Here is a 26,456-nt window from a genome sequence, read left to right as displayed (position 1 = left end):
TTCTCCATTTAAGACTTAAAAGGTTAAATTATCTCCTCTACCTTAAGCTCTTTGATGACTATCACGCACCATTGACTAGAACTGCCATTCAACCAAATAATGTGAATCCTAGTAAATGGACCTCTTCATTTATATGGCCATTTTTCAGTGGAACAGGCAGCAATGCCGAATGAAATAGCGCAGAGTATTGGTATTATCCTTATATCCAGATATTCCACTGGTAAATATTATCTTCGGAGACTAGCCAGTGAAACTAAAGAATGAACCCAGTGAGCCACTGATATTTTTTCCTCTTTTAATCCAGTATATTTGAAGGGATTACTAGATTGAGTGTTACAAATTTATTAACTTGAAGGCAATGTCACATGGTATAAGAAAAGTGAAAATCACACAGACGGAATTGATTCATGCTGCTAAACTATCCTTACCAAAAAAAGGCTTACCCAAATGTAGTATGTGTCTATTAAACATCTTCTAATCGAACAGCTTAATTAGTTCTTCCCACCCCTCCCAAGCAAATATCCAAATATTTCAATTAAGAAAGTATCACAAAGACTTTCCATTAACATATTTCAAACTGGGTACAAAAAAATTATTGCAGCCGTGTTTAACTCAGCACCATGAATTTTAGAAATCAGATAGCTCACAAGTTGAATTTCTGGTTCCAGAGTTTTCATCTGAAAACTTGGATCCCAAATTTAAGCTGTTGCCTTCCTCTTCATTGTTATCCTCATGCCGAGACATTGGGCAGAACTGAGCTTCTTCTGGCTGGAGGGAGTTGCTCTCATCTTTAAGTAGTGTAGTTGTTCTGAAATTCACCAGTGCTTGAAATTCTGAATTCTGTTCAGAAGCCCCCAAGAATGTCCTTTCAGTCATCCCTTTTTCATTTATCTCAAATGGTTTGATTGCAACCATATTGGTCTTGCCTTCCAAGGGACAAAGATCAACTGGAACCATGTTTCTCTCTCCTCCATCTCTTTGAAGACCAGAAGCTTCAATTTCACTTCCTGCAAGATCATTAACTGAGGTTTTGACATATTTTTCTGGAACTCCCTCTTTGAGAGCTATCTTCATTTGAGTATCACAGCTACTTATGGCTTTGTATGGCTGTGACCTTCTCATGAATAGAGTCTCTTTTTCTGAGGGAAATGTAGGACCCTCAAATTCTTCTTGCTGATATAAATCTTTTGATATTGGACACGAAACTGCAGATGCTTCTTGAAGAAGTTTTTCTAAAGAACGACTGAATTCACCAAATTTTCCTATATTTGAAACAGAAGTTTTTTCTATTGTTTCATGTATTTCTTGAGGGTGATCTCTGTCTTGTTGAAGTGGCACGTGTACACCTATACTAGTATGTATTTTATCATGCATTTTCTTATCCATATTTTCCAGCACAGAAGCAGACATTTCAGAGACCCCTTTTAGTGGATTCTGAAAATTAACATCAGACCCTCTACACCCAGTGCTGGACAGTACAGATCTTTCAGTGGTCTCACTGATTTCCTGCAGCAGCTCCCCATCAGGCTCATAGGCTGTGCTCACAGTTTTCACCTCAGCAGTCCCCTGTACTGTGCTGTCAGCATGTTTGGGCTTAGGAGAAGGTATTTCAGAAGCCTCCTTCAGCAGCCTCGCTAAAGCAGAACTCAAGCCACTGGCCTTGGATGGGGCAACAGACTTTTCTATATTTTCATTGATTTCCTGAGGTACCTCTCCACCATGCTGCTCATAGGTCATGCTTTTAGCTTCCACCTCCAGAGTTCTCTGTACTGTGTTGTCAGCATGTTTTGGTTTAGGAGGAGGTGTTTCAGAGGCCTCCTTCAGTAGCTTCTCTAAAGCAGAACTCAAGCCACTGTCTGAAGATGGGGCAATGGACTTTTCTATTATCTCATGGATTTCCTGCAGCAGATCTCCATCACGCTCGTAAGTTGTGCTTTTAACTTGTGTATCAGCACTTGTCTGCGCTGTGCTGTCAGCACATGTGGGTTTAGGAGGTGGTGCTTCAGAGGCCTCCTTCAGCAGCCTCTCTAAAGCAGAACTCAAGCTACTGGCCTTGGATGGGGCAACAGATCTTTCTACGGTCTCATTGATTTCCTGCAGGACCTCTTCACCATGCTCACAAGTCACGCCTTTATCTTGCACCTCAGCTCTTCTCTGTGCTGTGCTGTGAGCACATTTGGGTTTAGGAGGTGGTATTTCAGGGGCCTCCTTCAGCAGCCTCTCTAAAGCAGAACTCAAGCCACCGGCCTTGGATGGGGCAACAGACCTTTCTATGGTCTCACTGATTTCCTGCAGCACTTCTCCACCATGTTCATACACTGTCCTTTTAACTTGCTCCTCAGCAGTGTCCTGTGCTGTGCTGTCAGCACGTTTGGGTTTAGGAGGTGGTGTTTCAGAAGCCTCCTTCAGCAGCTTCTCTAAAGCAGAACTCATGCCACAGAACTTGGATCCCGCTACAGACTTCTCTATGGTCTCATGGACCTCTTCAGGCTGACCAGTAGCTTCTTGGTGTGCTGATTCTACACTGCAGTTAGTTTGTGATATACTATTTGAATCATCATATGCTTTCATTCCCACCCTTCTGTATTCAGAAGGTTGAGATACAAGGGTTTCTTTGAGAAGGTTCTCCAAACCAGCTTGAGGCCTCTGAGAGCCCTCAAGAGTATCATCCTTTTCTGCTGCCTGATATTGTAGATACAAAGGTTTAAATTCCCTAAACAGTTTTCTGAGACCCTTTCTGTTCTCATGCTTATCTGTTGATGACACATTCACTTGTCCTATACTTTTGCCTACTTCTCCTTGATTAACAGGAGAAATATCATGACTGTCTTCCCCTGTTCTCTCAAAGACCTTGCACTGATATGACTGAAAATGTGTCCCTTTTAAAATGTTTTCTTTTAGGTTTAAGCTAGATGACACCTCAGAAGCTTCCTTTTCTAGCTTCTTTAGACATGATTTAAATCCATCAAGCTCACCTTTAGGTAGAACAACTTTATCCACAGTCTCTGCAACTTCCTCTTTATCCAAAGGAGTAGCCTTGTCTTCCCCTTTCTCTATAGGTAAGAATAGTTTCTCACCTACTACTGTCTCCCTCAATTTGTCATCAGGTGACTGGACCTGTAAGGATACAAGATGATCTTTTGATGAAACAATACTTTCTGTACATTCTCTAACTTCTTGCTCTTGAAGACCCATCTTTTCCTGGGATGTTGAGTTAACTGGTTGTCTGTCCAGGTGGAGAGAGTCTGTATTTTTTGTGTGTGTTACATTCAGACCTTTTAGGATAGGAGCTCCTAGAGACTTTTTGCATACCACAGAATCCAGTTTCTGTGTTTTTCCTCTCTCAGATGTCTGCGTTTGTTGTTGAATTAACTCTTGCTTGCTCATATTATCTCCGCCTTTTTTATCTTCTTTTGATTTTCTTTCATAGGTTATCGATCTAGTATTATTTGGCAAAGAATCATCTTCCCTGTCAATGCTACTCTGGAATTTAACTCCAGTATCCCAGAAGTTTCTCAGACTCTGGAATCGTGAAGGATCTGAAATTTGATCCTTGGACTTCTCATTCATCTTTTCTTTTAAAGATAAAACCTGGAAGCTGGGCTTCTGTTGGGAAGAAGCAGTAACTTTTCCTTTAAGAGTTTCCTTCTCATCTTTGTCTTTGCTTTTTGAGGAAGCTGAAGTGACACCAGCTCTGGGATGCAAGTTACTGGCTTTTGGGAGCTCTGTACATTCACAAAATTCATCTGATTGAAGTGTCCCTTCTGGTTTTCCAAATGCATGGCCTGGTCCAGATATGAAAGAGTGGTGACTTCTGTTCCTTGAAGCCTGACTTCCAAAACTTAGTTCAGGACTTTTTAATGTATTCTTGCTCTGATCATGCAATGCCTTAGGTGGATACACTGCAGATCGTTTCAGTTTGTCACTTTCTCCAAGACCTGTCAATGCACGGCCACCTGACACATCAACATTGACACCGACTTCTTTCTCTCCATTACTGGGGATCCTTTCCCAGAATGCTCTGATCTCCCTTATTCTTCTTTTTTCTTGCATTGCCTTCTCCGATTCACATTTCTGAGCTGGTAGCTTGTGCCCTTGATGTTCCAAGAGATTTGATTTTTTATTTTGTCGTTTGATTTCTTGACCTTGTTCTTTTTCTTCAACACTTGTACAATCAAATTCAGTTAGCAATTTATCATTTTGTTTCTCATTTGTTTCCCCTGTGTTAGGCTTCACCCTCTCCTTTACCAGCTGCATGTTTTCTGAAGTAAAGGATGTAGATGAAATACTGCTCTGTTTAATCTTTCCAAATGGTCTCTCTTCCGTATCTTCTGTTTTTCCATGCATGCTAGGCCCACTGTGTTCTGTAGGAAGAGCTGCTGTTCTGATTGACATATCCTCTTCCTCTCTGGGCTCCGTGCCTTGGGACTTCATTGATACATGTTCCTCATCTTCAGTACTAGAACTTCTTTTAAACCAGTCTAAAACTTTTGATACAGATTCATCATCCACTTTCATGAGTTCATCAGCATGTCTGCCAGGCTTGGAAATGGTTTTAGCATCTCCCTCCTCAACAAGATCAGGCTTACCTTGTTGAAGACTTGTAGAATTGGTATTGGACACCTCATGTGCATCTGTTTCAGCAGAAAGTTGATGTCCATCTACAATGTAAACAAGCTTATCAGAGTTATGAATCAGACATGACTAAAAATGTTTCAACTACCTAGAAAATTCTCAGATTTTTTTTTAACTGTTAGTGGACAAAAGAGTTCTCTGTCCTTGTGATTTTGGAAAGAACCATACCATGGACAATAGAATGAAAATAATTCCTGCTCTGAGACATGCTATTGGAATCATGGCTTTTAAGGGTACAAGCCAAGAAGATGGGTTAAACCCATTCTTAAAGGAAGTACCTTCATTGAAGGGAGGCTTGGTGTGACACACACACAGAGGATGACAATCCAGCATATTTGTGTTTAGTCCCATAAACAAATCCCTAAGTCACATTTGAATTACTCCCAAGGACAACTGACAGCACTATACTAAAATGCCATTCACAACAGAGGTGCCTATACTGGCTCTGATAAGATTACCAACAGGAGATTGTAAAAGTATATTTAAAAAAAAAAAAAGACTATTTAATTCTGCAGCAGCACATTCCTACTACTTTTATTTCCTGGTTGCCAATTGTTAGCTACAAGTGATCCACATTAATGAATATGTGTTATATCCTATCTCATTCCATTCTTCCCTTCTATTAGATTCTTACCAGTAAAGTTTTTGTGTGACTCTGATTCGCGGCTCAAGATCTGGTTGGATTTTTTTTCATCAATACTCTGTTCATTATTGCTGTTTGACAAGATATTGCTGGAGGTGTTCTGTGTAGTTTCAAGTTTCTTGGGAGCAACTGTATTTGTCTGGAAGCTTTCACTTACTGGGAAGACTGATCTGTTACTGTCGTGAGGGCCAGATGCAGATGTGTCCTCTTGCAAGCCATCTATTGTTTTCATTTGTAAGGTTGATGAATAGGTTCCCAAAGGCTTTGCAGCAGAAATTTGCTTATCCCCAAGTGAATCTGATTGAACAGCATAATTTCCACTATTCTTTTTCCTGTCAAGTTTTAAGATATCATGCTCTCTTTTTTCTTTACCATGGTGTAGCTGTGGGCTTTGCAGAGGGTTTCCTTTATCTGAGCTAGATGAAAACCTCACTTGTTTCAGTTTTTCCAGTGAATTTTGTGTGGAGTCTTCTGCTTCTTTTGTAAGAAAGTTCTTCTCACTTTCTCCTTCAAAAATAGTTGCAGTAGAAAGACCGTTCTTCTTCTGAACATCCAACATCTGACTGACCCGAACTTCTGAGTCAGTGGAACTTGAGCTTGAGCTGCGCTTCAGAATGCCCCTGGGGGGGGTTCCAATGCCATTAATCCTCTCGGTCTGCTTGGTTAGTTTGGGAACAAGGTCTTCTCTTTGTGATACAGAATCTGCTGCTTTGTGAATTAGTTTCCTAGCTTTTGGGACAGGGCGCTTAACCAGTTCCTTCTGTGATTCATCAGTCAGTTCCAAAGAAGGTTTCTCAGGTTTATCTGTTCCATCATTTTGTAACTTTGATTTAGGTGGGCTGCCTTCTGAGAGTGACCAAATTTCTGTAATACATGGAAGAGCTCATGAGTTTACGTGACATTTGCCAGAATAAACAGAAAGATATGACAGTGCAGATCTAAAATGCAGTGATTGTGCTAGTTTATTAAAAACAACTACAGCAAAAACACAGCCAGTAATTTTACATAGGTGTTTGATTTTATTTTTATGTAGTAGAAATTTTTAGCAAATTAAAAGCTTGCAGCTATTTCTTATTTTAGAAACATTAACTATTTGATGACACCAAAGGGAGTACACCAAGTTTTTTTTTCAGCATTATTCCTGCAAGGGACAAATTTTGCAGGGAAGGGCAGCTTTTGAATATACATACACCTCTTCAGTGTCAGAACGTAAACTACAAAACATGGAAACAGGCTATTCCCACAGTCATATGGAACAAGAAAAATACAGAAATAATTTCCTGGCAGGGAGAGGAAGGGTTTTCTATTCCTACTATGGAAATCTTCCCTTTTCCTGTTAGCATGCTTCACAACAGAAACAGGAGAGTAATAGCCACATATGACTCTAAATTACAACTTCAAATGCCTGTATTGTGATATATAAACACTCATCAGCTTGCTTGCAGAAAATACTGCTGGAAAGGGATGACAATAAACAGGACTAAGGAAACAGAGGAGGAAAGTATGGACCAAAGTAAGCCAGGCTGCTTCTGTCAAGATAATTAGCAGCAATGATTGGAAGGTCAAAGACAGCTATGCCAAATTCAGAAAATTTCACTTGTCCTCTTTTCAGCAATTCAGGACAAGCAAACCTCTCAGCTGGAGTGCTTAGTACTGACTAGAACTATGAGTAAAAGAAAGGAGGCAAAATCCATTTACTCATGTCTATAGCCATTTCCTGAGTGTATTCACATGCTTTAGATGAAGCTTGAAATAAGCTAGTTGACAACTCCCCATAGTTAAGACAAAAAAGGTTTTGATCTCTTTCAGAAAGAAGCAATGAAAGTAAAAATAATTTCCATATAAACCTACAGGAAATTCACAGTCATCTGCTAAACAAGTGCATTTACCCTTCTTTGATAGCTGAGGTACAATGGCTGGTCTGTCTTCTGATTGCTCATTGTTCAAGTTATCATCTGAAGCAATGGAATTAAATGGATTTCTCCTTTGCTAAAAAAGGAACAAACATTACTGTTGCAGTCAAATTATTACATCACAAAATAGAAACAAGTACAGTGATTTCCTCTTCCCCACTAATCTATCAGCAAAGAGTCTGAATGCATACCTCTTAAATTGGACCCATGACAAAAAACCTAAACATTATGAACAGAAAACTATCAGAAGTGCCATTGATAACCTCATCCTGTTCTTTTGAACTCACCAACAGAGATAAGCCACCACTTAAAGACACTTGAAAATTCCAAGATCTTGCAAGTTAAATAATTTTATCTCTAATTCTGTGATATTAGAACAGAGCAGGTCAATCACTTTCAGTAGTTGAACAGATTGAAAATAATGACAAGAAGAAACAGCCACCCATTATAGGTGTAGCAGCACTTTAGTGCTGAACCTTTAGTGGCTTTCACTACCTCCCTCCAAAACAAAACAAAATAAACTATTTTTTAAAAAAATATATTATCTTTCCTCCTCAAAGCTTTATTTTTGTTTACCATTGAAGCAAATAACTTCCATCTTATTCAGTATTAGCCATACCCTTACTGATGAGACTGCTGCCTTCACAGGTCTTTCCTCTGGTTTGTTTAACACAGGGGTTACTTCTTTAGAACTGTAAAGGAAAATTACATAACAACTTCAGCAAACAGGACATTACTTTAAGCCTTTTTGAAAAAGCAAAACAAAGATTCACTTATACATACTCCAACATAAACACTTGGCACCTGAGTTTTTCTATTTAGCCTGTTTTCATCAGATTTAGAAGAAAAGCTTCTCATTCCTATAGTGAAGGGGATACTCTTGCTGCTTTGTTTCCTTGCAAAAATGTATTTACTTGTTAAAGAATTCAATACAACTTCTACTTGGCATGACAGAAACCATGTTTTTGGTACATTTTACATGTCTTAACAAGCTTTATAAAAATAAATATAAATATATCTTTTGTATTTACTATAAATATAATAAATACAGCTGCTCTCCAAAAAAATATCAGTGTTGCCATCTCCATCCTTGTACTACATTTGTACTTCTAGGACTGAAATCAAAGTGGAGGAGTGTCAAAATCTGAATAAAAAATAGAGTTTTGCAAAGTGTCAAAGTCAGAAAAAACAGAGGAACCCCATCATCATTATAGTAAAGATGTGACGTCACAGATGACAACACATCTCCCTCAGAGATACAGTTTCTAAGCTATTCTTTCAATTGAGATGTATAATTTTTTTTGATTGATAGCATTAGTGAAGCAAGTTATTGCTAGTGATAATAAGTATAGCCCAGGTATGGAGAAATTAAAATAGCTAGAAGAGACAGCTTCCATTAATATGGAACAAATATTTCATCTACTTGCAGAATGATGCAAGGTTGGTTGCTTTTTTTTTTCCCAATCAGATTTTTACTATTTGAGTTTACCTAAACATCTCAGACATGAAAAAATATTTGGTTTTTGAAGACTGAAGTTAGACATGGATTTCAATACGATCTTCTCATAACAACCATATTCAGTATCCTAATTTTATATGTAAAACACTGACATTAACCAAGATACACACTTATGATTTTGAGGTGGGGGAACAGTATGAAGCAGAAAAAAATTATATTTCAAGATAGGAGATATATCTCAGGCAAGCAAGGAAAGCAACTCCTACGTTTTTTCCAATACAGATCTACAAAGAAATTCCAAATGGAATATTTCTTTGCTCAATGATCTTTGTTATGTGTGAAAAGGCTTAAGGGTGGTAAGTAGAAGAGCCACAAGGCGTCTCAGGACAGAAAAAGCATCCACCTCTTATCAAGTTTCAGATTTATTTCCTTGCATTGACAAATCTCTCCAGTCTGGTAATTGGTACCAGTCTGCCCTCCTGAGAGGAGGACAACTTTCCCATCTTCTCCAGGGCATACAGTTAAGCTCAAAGTTTAGGGGAGAAAAAAAAAACCACCAAAACACTGATAACTACCCTTGAAAGTCTATTTGCTTCTGGACTGCTAAATGTGTCTGAGCAGTGGCATAACTTACGTTTTGCAGAAGGAAAAACATAATTATGGAGAAGATAAAATGACCATAGTGAGCAGTGTGGACCTAAGGCTAGCAAAAAAACCAAAACCAAAACAAAACAAAAAACACAGTTGCAACCTGAACTATAATCTTCTGTATCTCTTCCTTGCTTTTTTGATTCAACACTGGCTTTAAGAAATATACAACCCATGCATAGTGATTAGAGGGTATGAGCTGATCTATGGATCAGCTGGAATCTATGTCAGGGGTAAAAAATTAACTGTTCTTATGTTTTTGGAAGACAGTAACTTCTGCAGCCTCTTATATATATGCCCCAGATTACTAACAGGTTGTATTGTTCTATTATTTGCTGATCCCAAATAAGGAGAAAAAAAAAAAAAAAAAAAAAAAAAAAAAAAAAAAAAAATCTTTCTCAGAGCTAAATGTTGCAACTTCTAGTTTCTTTTCCAAAATATCCTTTCACATTATGGTTTTTAACCTTAGTTCTAATATATTTTATAAGTGCGAAAATAGACATCCATGTTAAAGAAACTACAGAAAATGGAGTTTGTGTTCTTACTTTTATAAAGCACTTGTGTTTTGCTTTTTGAGAGTACCACACCTGTACGCTCCTGCATTTTGTGTCTTCTCTGCACCACGTACTACTGAACAGGACAATCATTATTTTTGTTTTTAAGGTCTAGGTCCCAAATACTTCAACCCCTCATTCATTTTAAGCAAGGAAAATACTGTTAAGCACCCTGGGCTACAAGAAACTACAGTGCAGTTTTTACAGGTGGAGAGGGTGTGTGTGTGTTCAACAAAACATAATCTCACAATCTTTAATGTAATGCTTCTTTGGACTTACCAGAGAATAATTAAAGATTATGAACTTGGCATTACATACTGAAAACCCTGATTTAAATAAAGCAAAACAGAAAAAACAACAGCCAGGATCCTATAACTAAGTTTTGAAACAAAGGGTCTGAAAAGGAGTTTACCCACAACCCACATAGATAAGAAAACTGAACAAACAGTTCCCAGGTATGCTGCATTCACAAGGCTAATCTAAAAGTGTAGAAGCCAAACTGATAGATCAAAAAAGATTTTAAAAATACTGCACTTCAACTTGGAAAAATGATGTGCTGAGTGAGAACCAAAATGAAGGCCTAAGTCCCATACAGACTGAGGCAACAAAGCAAAGGCAGGAGCAAAGCTAGAGAAAGGGGTTACAGATTTGCAGGCATTGTCAATACATGGATTTTAAAAGTCAGGGCTTTTGCGCAAATTTTTCCACTTGCTGAGCTCCAGGGCCCCCACTTTCCACTTGTTCAAGGACACTTTGTAGCTTAGGGAAGAAAACGACCTACAAATCTTAATCTGAAAGACAACCCTCCTTCTTTGAGATTCAGCTTATAGACAGATGGCATCACTGGATAGAGGCAATATTGACAATGTGACTCACCTTTGAAAATCCATTCTGTTCAAGGTTACACCTTCAAAGACACTTCACACACCTGGCCTGTAAAGGCTCTGGTATGCAAGAAAACTATCACGATGATATAACACTCAAGAAAGAAATAATTCATAGCTTCATTATGGGCTTTAGATATTTTGGGTGTGGGGATAAAGGTCACTGCTAATTTTAAGAATATTCCTGCTCCACCTAATATAGCAGCACCCTGATTCAATAGCAGTTGAATTGGCCCCAGGGTTGGATTTTATCCTTATCAGTTTACAAACAGACCTACCGGAACTGAACTTTTTTTTACACTCAGTAGGAATTGTTTTGCTTTAAGAACAGGATCCAGAACAAAAGTACTCCAAGTAATTTGTTATCACATAGCTTCTGGACCCAATCCTCAGGTTAGCAGCTGTATGTTTTATGCAAAACCTGCAACCCACTGCTGGCCTGAGGCACACTCCTAGAGAAAGAAGGGGAAGGGGAAAAAAAAACAAACAGAAAACCCCATAAACCCCACAACACCTACAAACTTATTCTTAAAGCAGCACTTCAAAATGCTTCAAAAGTCCAAGTGCTTGAACTGCAGGTAGCATTTGGACACTGTAAGCCATGAACTGCCTTTAATGCAATCCCAGATTCTAGAATTATACTCTGCTTCATCCCCTTAGCTGTGTTGTAAGAGGAAGAGCCCGTTAACGCCTTGTGGCTCCACTATCTTAGCAGCCAAATTAAATGTTTGTAGACTTCCCCCTCCCATCCCAGCTACTGGGGTTATTGCTTTTGCACCATTGCGTTTCCTTCTGCCATTAAGACAGGCCCACAGTTATGCCAGGCCAGTCTCTTTCAAATTCCAGTATCAGGAGAACAGAAAGGAAGAGTATCTTATAAGCATATGGTGCGTCCTCACATGCAATATTGTGTAGACTAACCTCAGTTATAGTGAATTAAGCCCATGCTGAAATCATGTGCAATGAAATACCCTGTCACATTTGCTTGCTGTAGGTTTTGACATTTTGGAAATAAATGATCTGAGGCATTCCATCAAGTTATTTATTCAAAGTCAATGTAAGTAAGCATCCAGCCCACATATGATAGATCACTTCCTAAGGTCCATTTCCAACTGCCTCATAAATCCCTTCACTGTCTGAGCTTGCTTTAGAGAGAAGGCCTTGAGCTATTGAGGAAAGTACAAGTACACATGAACAAGGAGTGGAGGCTGATTAACTTTTGGAACAATTCAGAGCAAAAAGCAGGAGAGAATCCTGGAAAAGAATTATCAAGCTTTGCATGGCCGTGATCTGAAATAAGTCATCAAATCACTTCCAGTTGAAGACCACTATCAAGCTGGTCTCATTAAAAAAAAAAAAAAAAAAAAAAAGTGTATATATTCTTAAACCTTGCTATGTTATATATTTTTGAAGAGGCTACCCTGGCATATTATAAAATCTATTATATCTTATCAATCTCACACAGTTTGTGGAGAGTTGCAATTATAATAGCATTATAAGGCTATACTTCTTTAAAAGTATAATCACCTTTTCCTGATGCACAAGATGCTAAAAGACATATTAAACATCAGCATGTCTTCTGCTATTCTTGAAGAAATAACTTCATAGCAATCCTCTGAATGTAGAAGCCACCTTTAAAAAACCCCTACATTTAGCAACAACTAACTCTGTCAGCACGATAGTTAACTTGAGTTGGGAGGGGAAACAGAGCTCTGTCTTGTAATAAGCAACCTTTATAATCCTTTTTGGGCACCTTCATCTTTGTAGAATCTATAACAAAGCAATCAATTCGACCTTTTTCAGCACAATTTCAGATGTGGTCAAAACAAACACCTCTGAGTCCACTGATAGTGATAAAATATAAGACAGGCAGTAACAGAGTTGTTAAGACTCACACCAACCTTTGCTGCCATTCACCATGAATGTGTGCGCCCAGACTGCAGACCACGAAAGTGAAAGGTTCAATTGCTACTAGGTACGGTATAAATGCATATAGGAGAAGCCTTACTGAAAAGAAAAAACAGATGATGCACAGCGAAAGACTTAGAAGACAGACAAGAAAGTGACAGATTAGGGAGCTGATCAATGGCACAACCATTTTACAGAAGTAAAACAGTTCCCCTACGAAGTAACTCTTCCCTCACTCCGTTCACTGTAAGCACAAACAGTGGCTATCTGGGTTACACCCTGGTTCTTTTTCCTCGGTGTGTTGAGGAATCTGGCCACTTAAAGATATCTCACTTTTACCTGTTCTGACTCCAGCCGTTTCAGCATTTTCCTTCTCAAATGTAGGCTTTTTGGAAGTTTTTAACACAGCCAATGAATTACACGTAGGTATTTTAAAAAGAAGACATGTCTGTTTCCGAAATCAACTCAGGCTATTTCAAAGAAAAATAAAGTTGTTTGGGATGTTTACAGACTTGAGATAAAGTGATTGAATACAAAATCCTTTTTAGTTCAGAAACTAATCATCACCCAGCCCTCCTGACAACTGTAGTAATTCAGGCATACCAAGGATGTCTGTTTTTATCTTACTCTGAAAGGAAGCTTCTCCATTCCAGAAAGACATTTACTTTTCTTGGTAGACTCTGACTAATTTTCTGCAGCTTCCTAAAGATTCTAGTTCTTTCCATCTGAAATATGTTTGGTCTTCTTAAAAAGTCTCAGAGGTCTTAAACTGTGCACCCAATAATTCTTAACAGCAATTTCTTAGTCTACAATTCTTCATGTGATATGAAATATTCAAAACATGTGGATGTGGCGCTTGGGAATATGGTTTACTGGTGGCCTTGGCAGTGCTGGGTTAATTGTTGGACTTGATGATTTTACAGGTTTTTCTAATCTCAATAATGCTGTAATCCAAGTTTAAAATTCAGGCTGAACTGATAGAATGCTTTCAGCACACAACTGAATGAAGAGATGTAGAGATTGTGGTCCCCCTGTTACTGACTGCAGGGGACTGATCATGGCCAGCCATTCCAACAAGAAAATCCAGGTCTCACTTCAAGGAACCAAAATAAATTGTGGCATGAGAACATGTGTGGGACCATTCTATGCTTGATTGTCAACTATTTCTGAGAAAGGCAAGCTGAAGATGTTAATTGTTCTATATTCAAATGCAGAACAATGCATGACTATGTGTCTGTCACATGCACAAATTTCTTGAATGATTCTGAGGGAACATTTGGTGACCTTTGAAATAAGAGATAAGCACAATATTTTGGGTGGAACTTAAAGCTTCCAAGTTTCACTAGTCCATATATATACATTCTAAGCATGATAAACAGACAGCTTACCTCAAACTAGTTTTCTGTTGTTCTTCTTCTTGATGTTCCACAATGCCGTGTAGATCGGGCGGCACGAAGACTTCTTTATCAACATTGTTCACCCAGCTGATCTTTGCTTTGCTCGTTTTGTTCTGACCCACTTCAGCTAAAATATGAAGCAAGAATATTGCTGTTTCCCACCTATTCATACAGAATTTCTTAAGAACAAACTACAAGTATTTGCATTTAGGCCTACAGCTATTTCTAAAGGCCACTATAGTTGAATTGTTTTCAGAAGCAGATCTAGTGCCTTCTAAAGATTTTCTAAATACTTCATTCTACTACACCAGACATACCTGGTTTAAAGCTTAAAATGATCCTAAATGGAGGAGCTTTCTACAAGAACCCTGGTAAAGACTGATCCTGCAGTTTTGGCAGTTAGACAAATACTGAAACTTCATCCTCAGTGTCCTGAGGAAGCAAAAATTATTTAACCATGGGAAACTGAAAATATGTTGAAATCCAGTCAATTATTCCCTTCCTAAGCAGTAAGCTAGAAGTCGGTCATAACTCATTTAGGCAGGTGGCTAATCCTTTATGAACAGAATTACCACAAGATGTTAGAAAGGTAATATAAAAAACCCAAACAAACAAAAAGCCCCACCTCACGCAGCAAATGCAAATACATTTGCATTTCTTTTTAGGGTGAGGCAAAATTCTGTTCTGATAATTCCTTTCAGAGCAAAAGCATTCCATTATTTCCTCTTGTTGCTTCCTCCACTTCAGCAATAGTTTAGAAGTGAAGAATTTCTCAGTGTGCAAAAACAAGCAAGATTTTTATTCATATTTTTGCTATCTATAACTGCAAAGAAAGAAAAATATCTTGCCATCTCATGAGTCATTGAAACCAAGCAATTGTACATAGGTCTGAATGTACCAACATGTCCCTTTGTTTAAGTGACATGATTGGGATTAATTAACTTTCCTTTAAGATTATATGGCTTTTAGTTCTTTCCTTTACAGTACAAGTTACTGTGAAATTTCGCTAGAATTTCACAACTGATTTTCATAACCTTCAAGCACAAAACCAGTCAAAATGACAAACACACCACACTAACCCCCTATGATTTTTTTTTGGCATTCTTTTCTGCTCAGGCCTTTTCTTTTTAACTTAAAAGCTCAAAGCAGTAACCTCAAACTGCCTAAACTGTCATTATTTAAAATCATCTCTGAAAATATAGAAATTGAGAAGGTACAATATTACAGGGTTAGACAGAGGAAAACAAGCCTAACTTGTAGTTACAAAACCCATAGAAAGCAGCAAACTGTAGTCCAGTCACAGTATGGAAGGAAGTACCTTACTTGCTTCACTAGCACATAGCAAAATCTCTGGACAGAACTAAAAAAACTAAATAGTACAAACATCAGAACAATCTGGTAAGAACAATGCAAGTCTAAATCAAAAGGACTTAGTAGAACTTGAGGAGGTTAAAAGGGGATATACATCAGTTTCGCTAAGAAAAAAAAAAAAATCACTTTCCATACCATGAATGATAAAATAGACCAGGACACTTTGGATTAAAAGTCAGACGCTGAGAGATTTATAATGGGGGTCTGTAAAATCCTGGATATTATATAATATGTCTTTGTGAACACAGATTAACTGCTCACTCCCCTCCTCCAAGGGATAAAGTTAATGGTGACCAGGGCACCCACTACCATGGGGATTCTGGGTGCACTTGAAGTTCACCTGGACACAAGATGCCAGTTACAGCTGCCAGAGCTTTCAGCACATATATTTCAGTTAGTTCTAACCACTATCTCTAGCTTGTGATGCCTGCCATTAAGCCTCAAATGTCTCAAACCAAGCTCCAAAATCTTGGAAATTCACATTAAAGGGCAATTTCCTCAATCTCAGATTCTTTGCACGTTCCTAAATAAATCACAGGGCCTCAGAAATGGACATGAGAATGGGTCTAGGAGTGCAGAGAGCTTTTAATCTTGAACATAAACACAAGCCAGTCCCTCCTGTTAGCAGTCACCACTCTTTAATATACAGCAGTGTGGGAGAGGAAAGCTTACTCTGTAAATTACATGGGAAGTCTCTTTTGCATCACTTTCCATTTGTAGAGACACCAGTATCGTATTTCACAGGCAACATTGTCTGAGGTTAGCAAAGTAAGAGGCAGCCTTTCCAAAACAGAGTTCAACCCAAATGCTTACCAATGGTGGCAGGTTTCCTGCGCATGGAAGCTCTGATAATATCGGCTCCATGGATCTTATCCCTGTGCCTCTTCGACTTGGCCTCATAAAACCACTGCCCACTCATATTCTTTAGCTGAACATGGTCTTTGACTTTTTCTGGTAAATGCCTGAGGAAGAGAAAACTGAATAAATGACATATAAACATACATCACATACTTACCTATGTGAACAGGAAAAGGAGGCAGAATTTTATCCTTGCTTGTTTTTTGTTTTGGGGAGTAGGGTTGTGTTTTGCTTGCTGATTTTTTTTACCATTGTCTCCACATGTTATTTCCATCTTCTCACCTGTTACGCTCCTTATTTAATTATGAAGGATGACAATGAGCTGGAAAGGGAAGAACCTCAGCCTTATTATATTACTTCAACTTATGGTCTGAGGGTAATTCTTTAGGAAAAAAACAAAACAGCTTTGCTATGATAAACACTCAAGCACTAGAGAAGTCTCCAGGAACTACAGATTCTGACTTCCTGCCTTCAAAGGCCAGTTTTCCAAGATTAAAATTGAGATAAGCTAGTAGAACAGCATAAAAAGTCTTTAGCAACATTAAGAGCATGGCTATTTTGGGGCTCAGAAGATGCAGCTTCAGGGGGTTTTTTGGCATTGCTTTTACACACACACACTCTCCAAATGTGTACTGGAAGAATGGTGTCATTTTTTCCATAAATTACACAAAAATCCTTGTATGAATACAATGAGTTACAAAGAAAAACATCATCACATGGAAGAAACAACAAAATTAGTTTGAGCCATTTACTTTATTAATCTACATATATCCATCACGTGAACTGCAGCCATCTTAAAAACCAGGAGACAAATTTTTAATAATTTGTTTTCAGGCTTCAGGGTTTTCCTGCTTTTATGAGGCATGCTTTAACAGAATAAGCACTCGCTGTGGGCAATTTGAGAGGTTGTGTTTTGTTAGGCATGTAACATATAGGGCATATGCTTACACATGGCCTGGAGACTAACCTGCAGATCAGAGAAACTACCACACAGATTCAGAGAGCACTTAAACAAAAAGAAAGTCAAGTCATGCTTCACCTTCCTTCTCCATTCATGTCCTTTCCTTCAGCAAATTAAGCTAACGACAGAGCCCAAGGGAGAAATCAAATCAGATCCATTTCCTGAGACTTGAAGGCTAAGTATAGTCCACACAGATGCAGAATGGTGCTGCCTTTCACAGGCCTGGTGGACAATCATGAATGGGTTGGGTTGGGAGGGACCTTTGAAGATCATTTAGCCCAAGGAATTTCACCAGAGTATGACATTTCTCATGGCTTTAGGGGATAGACCTTCTGGTACAATCAATTAACTCTGATGACAGCCCGTTATGGTAGGTTGCAGATTTGACTGTCACGCACAGTCATTCACAGCAGAGAAAGGACACAGAGCTAGTCCCAGCCTTTGCACTAAGACAGACCATTCTCATCTGTCAATCAACTTCTCAATCATCTTTGTATGGCTGGATATGAAAAGCCTTATTTGAATGCATCAGCTATATTACAATTTGAATACTGAAAACTTCATTTTGAAAGTACTGTCAAAAATCAGTCCCTCCTAAGGGTGCCTCAAATCTACTACATACAGTTTAGGCTGCCAGATGTTGAGGTCACCATTGGCATTTTCAGCTTCAACAGTCCACAGTATTACTGGGCCATTTAAAATTTCTCCCTCACTCTGTGCTTCTCTAAGGGCCAAAATATGTACTTTTCCTAAGCAGGTGTTCTAAGTTGAAGCAGGAACACAGCAGTAGCTTCTGTTTGTCCTTCAGCAAATATATTACTCAGTTTATAAATGCAGCCAGCAGGAAGAATGGAAATGTAGAACACACAAATTTTTACACAGGTGACTGCTTCTGCCTTTCACCTGCTTTCACACGTGTTATTTGTCTTCCTCAGAAGTGATGACCCTTAGGGCTAGGGACTGGCTTTTCAGCTTTTTTTTTTCAGCCTGCAGGGCAGCAGAGCTCTGACTGCAGCAAGTGCTCGGGGACAGTATGACAACATATGCCAAGGGAGGTTCTCTAGAGGGAGGGTACTGAGTCACAGGACAGGTATTCAATGTCCTCACCCTGTTTGATTCAATCCTTTTGCCCCAGACACTGCTCACTCCTCTCACCTTGGTATTCAGCCACTGAAACTGGGTGTGGTTGGAAAACTTTACAAGTCAGCTGAGAGCAGAGGAAGCTTGGCTGGGCTGTGGAAGGGGACAGGATCCCAGGTCTCTCAGCTGTTGCAGTGTGCTCACCTGCCTGCAGGACTCCCAGATCTGTGACCAGTTAACATAACCAGACAGAGACAGAGGCACGAATTTCTCACAGCTCGACTCAATAAGTGTCACCCAGCCAATGCAGCTCTCATTTTGTCTGGAAGTGAAAGTCAAGCACTCTACTCCCCCCTCTGCTTGCTGCCTCTGAGAGTTAGTGTACCTTAACTCAACCAGCTCAACAGGCCTTCTAGACTTTGGGAATTAATTAATTATGCTTGCTAACAAAGGTATAAATGTGCTCTCAATTTACACAGCACTTGTTTTACAAATGATCTGCCTGCCTGATAGGGTTTGTATGGTGAGAACTGACAGATGCTCGCAGCAGCTGACTTAAAACAGACTTTTACTATCTCACCTTGAAGTAAGCTAGGCATACTCACCTTTTCAAGAGAGGTGTTTAGCCTGTCAGTCCTTTTTTTTTTTTTTTTTAAATAACTAAGAGCAACTTAAGTATTAAAGTTATTTCCAGGCATTCTCCAGCCACAAATAAACATATTTCCATTATCAGAGAGACAATTAGTTCTAGGTCTTGACAACAAAAATGTTTTTAAGCCTCTTTCACCAATATATCATAGACTTGTAATGCCCATGACGGTTTTTTGCAACAAATGGGAAATTTTACAATGTTACTTGAATTCTCAAGATTTGCTAGGAGGAGGTCTTAGCAGTAACATCAAACTGCCTGCACTATGGGGGCCTGATTGACTGCTAGGAATTAGACAGAGATTGTGGTTTACCTTGAAAGGAACTGTGGAGAATCAGACTGCAGCCACGGTTTTCCACAGCTACGTCAGCCTCCCAGCAAACCACAACAGCACTAGAAGCCAACAACTGATTCTACACCAGCTCCCCAGTTATCAAAGTGGCTGACCAAGCGGTCATTAAATTTTCTCTTGGTGATCAAAGAACTAATAGACATCCAGATTAAGAATCAGATTGCAGGCTCAGTTGCCAAGGTTGCAATTAGGAGGAAATGCAGCAAAAGCTTTATGTATGATGCAAGTATGTGTTCTGGAGTCCCTCTGTGCTCTGGTAAAATGCCAGTTAGCTTATGCTGCAGTTTTTCAAGGGGAAACAGATTAAAGTTATAATGAATCTAGTGCCCTCTTCTCCTACAGGAACTTTAGACTCAAGAAAGTAAAGGTACATAGCTAAAAGGAGATTTAAAAGAGGATTTTGGACTGAATAAGACTGAGTTCCCATTATTTAATAGGATTTTTCCACTGTGCCAAGGTGAAACGTGTTTTATGGCAAGACAGAAAATCTGTCATCTCCCCTAGGGCAGTAAGTACACGCAGATTGCACTGAACAGGAAAACAAACCAACTGTCCACTACTCTGCAGGCAAACAGAAAATCTATGCATGGATTAATTGTGTTGTTCCTCTCCACCCCTGGAACATCTGATAACGGACCAGATCATATGGTATCACTGTAAGGTAGAAAATCTGCTGTGATATAATCAGCCCCTGTCAACCTTCTTATCACCAATCCAGAATGGTTTTTCCTGTGCTTTGTAGGCTACTGTAATAGGTCATTTCATGAGCAAAGAGGGAACAACTCATCCCTGTTTTTGAAAAAAGAGTATCTAGCAATACGTACCTTCCACATTGTATGAGCATGCCTCTTTAGTCTGCAAATATCTATATAAGGTATAGGAAGAAAGGCTGTTCTGACATTTGTTAGAGAACTACACCCAAAATATTTGTAGTGAGCAGCCCCAAATTACAAGTAAGTTATCTTTTCTCTGGTAGCTGCATATGATTTTACAAAACCCTAAAAACAACAAAAAAACCTCATCAGTTACTATTTAATTAGTTTAAACAATAGAGTAATATAACTTCAAACTGTTTGAGAGCTATATTAGAAAGAACAAAAGCAGACCTTTGGGGTTATGCAACCCTTCCCCACTTGCCTTTGGGGTCTCTCTAGACAGCAAGATTTTTAATAGTCAGAAGTAGCTGGATACATGAAAAAACAAGCCAATTCTGTTTGCGGTAATGCATGTTCTTCCATTTTATGCTCATTCAGAAGTGTGTGCGTATTAAGTCTACTAACAATACCCTGATGAATGAATCTCAGGTATCATCTTGCTTTTGGGTCCTTGGAGAACTGCCCAGGCTGTAGTCAGCACAAGTCTTGATGACAAGACAAAGACCTGACATCCTCTCTCAGGTCAGAGGGAAGAGAGACACATCCCAGCCTGGAGCATCAGAATGAATGCATGAACAAGAAACATGCTCAGAGGTGTGAGAAGTCAATTGATTTTGGAGAGAAAGAAGAGAAAACATGAAACTCTGCTGCCCACTGAAATATGGTCTCCATCAGGATCTGGAACCAAAACTATGACCCTGTGACAATAGACTTTTGATGTTAGAGCCTGCCTGGACAGCAGCACAGGACAATCGGAACAAGGGGTGGAAACATTGTTAGAAAATATGTAACTGGCAGGTTCTGCTCACACTGTGTCCCCAGCTCTTCACAGGCTTTAAAAGTAGGCACATAAAGCATAAAACCAGCCCCACCAAATGACACATACAAGCAAATATAAGTGAGCACAAGAGCCTGTATCACAGCTCGCTTCACACTACCAGCAAGGACATCTTTCCTGCTGTGTGAAAGAAAAGGTTGCATTTAGGATTTCAGGTGAACTACATATCAAGACTAATCTAATCTGAAGACAAAGGCTTCAGTTTGGCACTTAATATTAAAACAGTGTCAGGTTCAAACATGTGGTAAGTCTTACCAATAAAGTCTTTGAATGGTAGGGAAAACCTTGCCTACAGAGGGAGTCCTCAATATACAGGTTAAAAATTGTTATTATTATCCACTTTTTCCTTTCAGTACGTTCTTCTACCACACAGGGTAAGTCCCATTTTCCCTGCTTCACTAGCAGTTCCAAACAATCACCATCCTGTCAAACAATTTATCTGCTACTAGTAGACAAAGTGGCAATCAGTATTGGGAAGAGAAGGTATCAGCTCTTTTCTCAGTGTAGTCCAATGCTGCATCTCTTACCAAGACCAATAAGAAAGGTCTCTTCCTTAAGCCCAGCTATCTCACGTGGTCAAGATGAAAACAAGGTGGGCTGGGACCATCCTCTCCACCTTTGTTCTTATGTCAGTTGGCTTTTTTAAGAAGGATAAATAGTGACAAGAACATTCTGCTAGAGAATAAAATTGCTCTACTGCCTGAATAGTCAGTGTATTTGGAAAATCATATGTGGTGTTAAACAGTGCCCATAACAGGGATTTCATCCAGAAGACTTGAGCTTATCCTTTTCTGTCACAACAGGTGTGCCAAGAACCTCCTTGCTTCTGTTAAACACACTCTCAAAACTGTTTCATGTAACAAAAAAAAAAATATTTTATGACTATTTGAAGTACCTATTCTGATGTCAGTTATTTTCATGTTACAGTAGTAAGTCTGGTTTCCCCACTGCCAGTGTTAACCTGGCTGTGACACCTTAAATATATCCCACCTCACAAAAGGGTCTTCCTTCTGACAGTCAACAATATTAGGAAAATTGCCGTGAAAAGTAACTGGAGAGAATATCTGTTAGGACTAGCCAGAGACAAGATAACATTTACATTAGGCTTTCAACAGGCACACACTCCCAGCAGAATCAGACCCCTGAAGCTTTCTCTCTTTTTGCAATGCCACACCGATTAATGTCTCAAAGGGGTTTGGCACACAGCAGTCCCCACCCACCACACAAACATCTCCACATGAGAACCTCCCCTATCATTAACCTCCCTCAGTTTACACAGAGGAGCAAACAATCACAAGCAAGCACAGCCCACAAGAGCACTGCTAGGGGGTTCTGCTGGAAAGGGCTGATGGCAACAGCAGGGAACCCTGTCACAAAGGTGACCACAACAGCTTTCTGCCTCAGACACGCTGGTGCCTGGGGCGAGCTTCTCAGACCTCTGAAGAGTCACCCAACCACACTCCACAACTTCAGACAAAAGTATTTCTGCTCACTTTGCTGTCTACAGAAAGGGCTCAAAGTTAAGTTGATTCTGAACTATGCATCTGTAAAAGGAGTTAGGGGTAATGTTGAAGCTACTGCCAGGACATTCAGTTATGTATGTAGCCCACTCATTTGTTCAGTGCTGGAAAAGGACATATCCGAGATTGCTGAACAGGAACGATGACAACTAAACCAAAATAATTAAGTCCATAATATGCTGAAAAACAGCTCTAGTCTTGACAAGCTGTCACCTGACTCTTGTTTTATGCCTTTGCCTCACCCCCAGCAATGCTGCCACTGAGTGACCCACTGCAGCTCCCAGAGTAAGTAAGCAAAGAGGCATCTTCTTGCACTAGGAATAAAAAAGTATACCACGTTTTTTGCTTTCACCCCCTCTTGTCACTAGAGATTTCTTCATCACCCTTTTCCCAATAAGAACATCAAAACCCTCTTTCCTTTGAGACAAACCTCAGCAGAGGTGAAAGAGGAAGCAGGCATGCTGTTGCCAAAGCAATGCTGTACCTGAAACTAATCGTGCTGGTCTAGACCAACACAAAAGGAGCCACAAGATGGGGAAACACCTATCACAGCCCTGAACAAACCAAGAATTAAAGCAGACTGCCTTAAGGAGGCTGCATGGGCCAGATTAATCAGAGCAGTTTTATTAGATTAGTAATACTCGTAACTGTTAGCAGAGAAGAGACTATCAGGTGATTTGTAAAATTCCACTAGGAAGTGGCTCCAAGAGGATTTTGTCACGTTACCAATTTGTCTACACTCCAAGAACATGGCACAGATTATTAGAACACCCTTCAAACCTCAGAATTTCTTCTGGAGAGGAAAAAACATCACATTGAAAGACTTCCATTATATACACATATAAATAACACGTTGTCTGATGTTTGAACGATGACAGTTGATCCCGCTCTTGGAATCTCTCAGCTGTGCAAAGCTATAGAATCCAAACCAAGATACTGCGTCTCCTTGGCTGGAGATATAATCAAGCAGTGTTTTAATATATAAGATATGAAAAGCAGGCTCCATGTGCCCCAATTAAGCAGAAAAATCCATTTCATATGTAAGTTTTGAGTTTCTCAGAAGCTATAATATTTAGAAACCAGAAGAGACTTTTTATTGTAGCAGCAAATGTGCTGATTACAGGCTGCTACAACCTGCAGTCTCCTGCATTTTCCACCACACCCTCTTGAACTAGAATTATAAATGGCAAAAGTAAAGCTACAGGGACAAAAATACTTGCTGACAGTCCTTTCAGACCACTACTGAGAGTGGCTGTTCTGAATTTCTGTTCCAAGAAGGGTTCCTTTCCCTAGATACTGTTTTCAAAATCTCATCTACAATTACTTACCCTGAATGCTTTCAGGCCTGGCATTGATGTAACATTCCAAGACTAAAAGCAGTGGTTTTCTACCTTCAGTAAATAAAATGCCTATTCTGTCACAGAAAAGTCAGTTAACTGCTTTTTGAAGCAGAAGACAGAAGTGTGTGGTGAAAATATTTACTCAGGCTTCACTAAGATGGGGCCAGGAACTTGGAACAGTGCCGGTAATGACTTTACCTTCAGCAAAACAAATGCTTTGAGAGGAAAAGTCTTTTTAACAAGGAGAAGCTAGTGGTCTACACTTTATTGCTCTTAAAAGAGGCAAGTAGAATAACTCAACAAAATGCTGACCACATGCTGATCGAAGAACCTCAGGGCTGCACAAGCGTACTCAGCAAAAGGAATGGTGCTCTGAGGGCAAGGGGCAGGCTGCCTTTTCCTTTGCAGGATCTAGGTTATGCCTACACCGAGGACATTTATCAAAACAACAACAACAACAAAATCTTTCTCAGTAGCAAAGAAGCATCAGAGATGCATCATGGATGGAATAACTTCAAAGCATTTAAACTGGAAATACATTACCTCATGAGGAACATCACAACAAGAAAGAATCTTAGAGAAGATTACCGAGTCAGTGAGAGAAAATCCTGCCTTCGCTGAGGCCTGTAAAAATTTGTTTATTTTATAGCACTTGGAGTTTTCAGCACCTCAAGCTCCATTTTTCATTATCTGTTCAGATATTTTGTGTACCTTGTAAAGGATAATTTCTTTCACACTGGGAAAAAAAACCCCAATGCCTACCAAAATCCTCACTCTTGAGCAGGCAACTATCTATATCAGCAAAGGAACTATTTGACTGTTATTTATACCTGTGTAGAGAGACAGCTTTCTCAGAGACATCTGAGAAACACCACTTTCCATCCATGCATTTCAAGTCATGGCAGTTACCCTAAGAGTAGCTCCAGTAAAACCTCCCAGCACATAAAACACTCCAGAATAACAACACATTGCTCCATCTGTGTAAGGAGCAATTTTCTGCTTTATCTGTGGCAGTGGGGCATAGTGTTGGTACTTTATCTGAACTGCAGATCCATTATATTGCAGCTCCACATATTTTAGGTACAAATTCAGCATTCAGACATATTTGCTGACTGCAACCATATTTTGGTTTGTTGGGGGTGCTTGCACTCCTTTTGAGCCAAGTCCCTCACTTACTAGTCGTTAGTCCAGTCTGCAGTGGTTCTGACACTTACAAACTGAATCCTCTTCTGAGGAAACCAAGGCAGAGGCATATCCACACAGACATGTACAGGGTGCTCTTGGCTCCTTATGGAATTATAAAGGTCTAAACCAACTTTGGCCAGTAATGATCACTTGTGTGGTAGAGGTATTTCATTCAGAAATCTAGTCAAAAGTAAAAAAAAAAAAATCTCCAAACCGCATATACTGAGGAATATGGGGCCCTCAGCAACAACTGTTTTAATCTGTTCCTGAGTAACACAGTACAAGAATTGTGTAGGTCTTCCCAGGACAAGCAGGGTGCTAGATCCCTTACCTGACTCTCTCTTCTTCAGTTCTTTTAAGCTCTGCATCCCGTTGCAGCACCTTCATTATTGCCTCTTGTTCCTCCTCGGTTAGGAAGCTTAGGTCAATCATCTTGATCTGTGCGTCGGGCTGGAAAGGTGTTTGGGAAGATCTTGGTGAGGACACGCTTGTAGCCTGCTCAAAGTTCTAGAAGTCTTTTTCAGCAGGCACTGACAAACCTGGACCAGCTTACAGCCAGTGGCTTAAAGAGTCACAAAGGTTGCTTTCTTGCATGTTCCCCTAGATGAGAGACTTCTGGGAAAATGTTGCATTCCGGCTTGCCATCACAATAATATCTTCTCAGTTTGTCCTCTCAACTCTGCTTCCTGGAGTAACAGTTCATTGACCCAGCATATCCAGTGCTTGAGAACAAACAAAATATTCCCTAAAAAAGAGACAAGGAAGAACAAGTTGCAATATCAGGGATCAGGGAAGTGGATTATGTATGCACTTTTAATTAAAAGAAACAAGTTTTTCAGTGTGATTAAATGACTTTATGAAGTTCAAATGGTCACTTCAAGTCAAACCTGTTTTACAGGCCTCTTGAGCAAGGTGGCCATGAAAACATATTCTTCCCCAATATGACAACTCACACCCTACAATGTAGAAATGAGTGTCATACTATTGGTACACTTGTATCATACAAGTATATTTTAAATCATCCTTACAGTTAGCAGAATGATTTGGAGGAAAGGGGAGATAACCACGCCCCTAAAGTAAGCAAAGAGCACTTATCACAATGATTTAAAGTAAAAAAGAGGAGGAAAAAAAAGGCCAAATCACTGTCCTACAGACCATATGGAATAAATGTGAACTAATTTATACATAATCATATTGAGTATGTGTAATTACAAGTCATGTGGTAACATGAACCTCACTGCTTTATACAAGCCAAACTGCATTTACAAGTAGTAATTTGAAATACTGTTTTGTCTCTGTTTCATAAGCCATGGTTTCAGGACTATCCACTTAGAGATAATTCCAACTGTCAAAGACAAAAACCTCTTCTTCAAAAAAACCCTTAAA

At 39.4% G+C, this 26,456-nt stretch overlaps 1 protein-coding gene across 17 annotated transcripts in view; it reads right to left on the bottom strand.

Moving 5' to 3' along the window:
- The window catches only part of SYTL2 (synaptotagmin like 2), a 53,575-nt gene that overhangs the window by 14,429 nt on the left and 12,690 nt on the right, over positions 1 to 26,456 (bottom strand). For 9 of the 17 annotated variants that reach the window (XM_040055356.1, XM_040055347.2, XM_040055348.2 and 6 more), the window contains 7 exons: positions 25,402 to 25,815; positions 16,226 to 16,374; positions 14,033 to 14,168; positions 7,811 to 7,883; positions 7,168 to 7,267; positions 5,270 to 6,142; positions 648 to 4,661 (listed from right to left, as the gene is read on the bottom strand). In XM_040055356.1, the coding sequence (XP_039911290.1) occupies positions 648 to 4,661; positions 5,270 to 6,142; positions 7,168 to 7,267; positions 7,811 to 7,883; positions 14,033 to 14,168; positions 16,226 to 16,374; positions 25,402 to 25,502 (5,446 nt within the window). In that variant the 5' untranslated portion in view covers positions 25,503 to 25,815. Of the gene's footprint in view, positions 1 to 647; positions 4,662 to 5,269; positions 6,143 to 7,167; positions 7,268 to 7,810; positions 7,884 to 14,032; positions 14,169 to 16,225; positions 16,375 to 25,401; positions 25,816 to 26,456 lie in introns of those variants that run through there. The other 8 variants (XM_040055354.1, XM_040055355.1, XM_040055358.1 and 5 more) reach the window with 5 other exon arrangements.

The sequence above is a fragment of the Hirundo rustica genome, chromosome 2 (assembly GCF_015227805.2).
Source record: "Hirundo rustica isolate bHirRus1 chromosome 2, bHirRus1.pri.v3, whole genome shotgun sequence".
NCBI lineage: Eukaryota > Metazoa > Chordata > Aves > Passeriformes > Hirundinidae > Hirundo > Hirundo rustica.
Note: the sequence above shows the minus strand (reverse complement) of the source record. Positions and strands in the feature narration are given on the sequence as shown.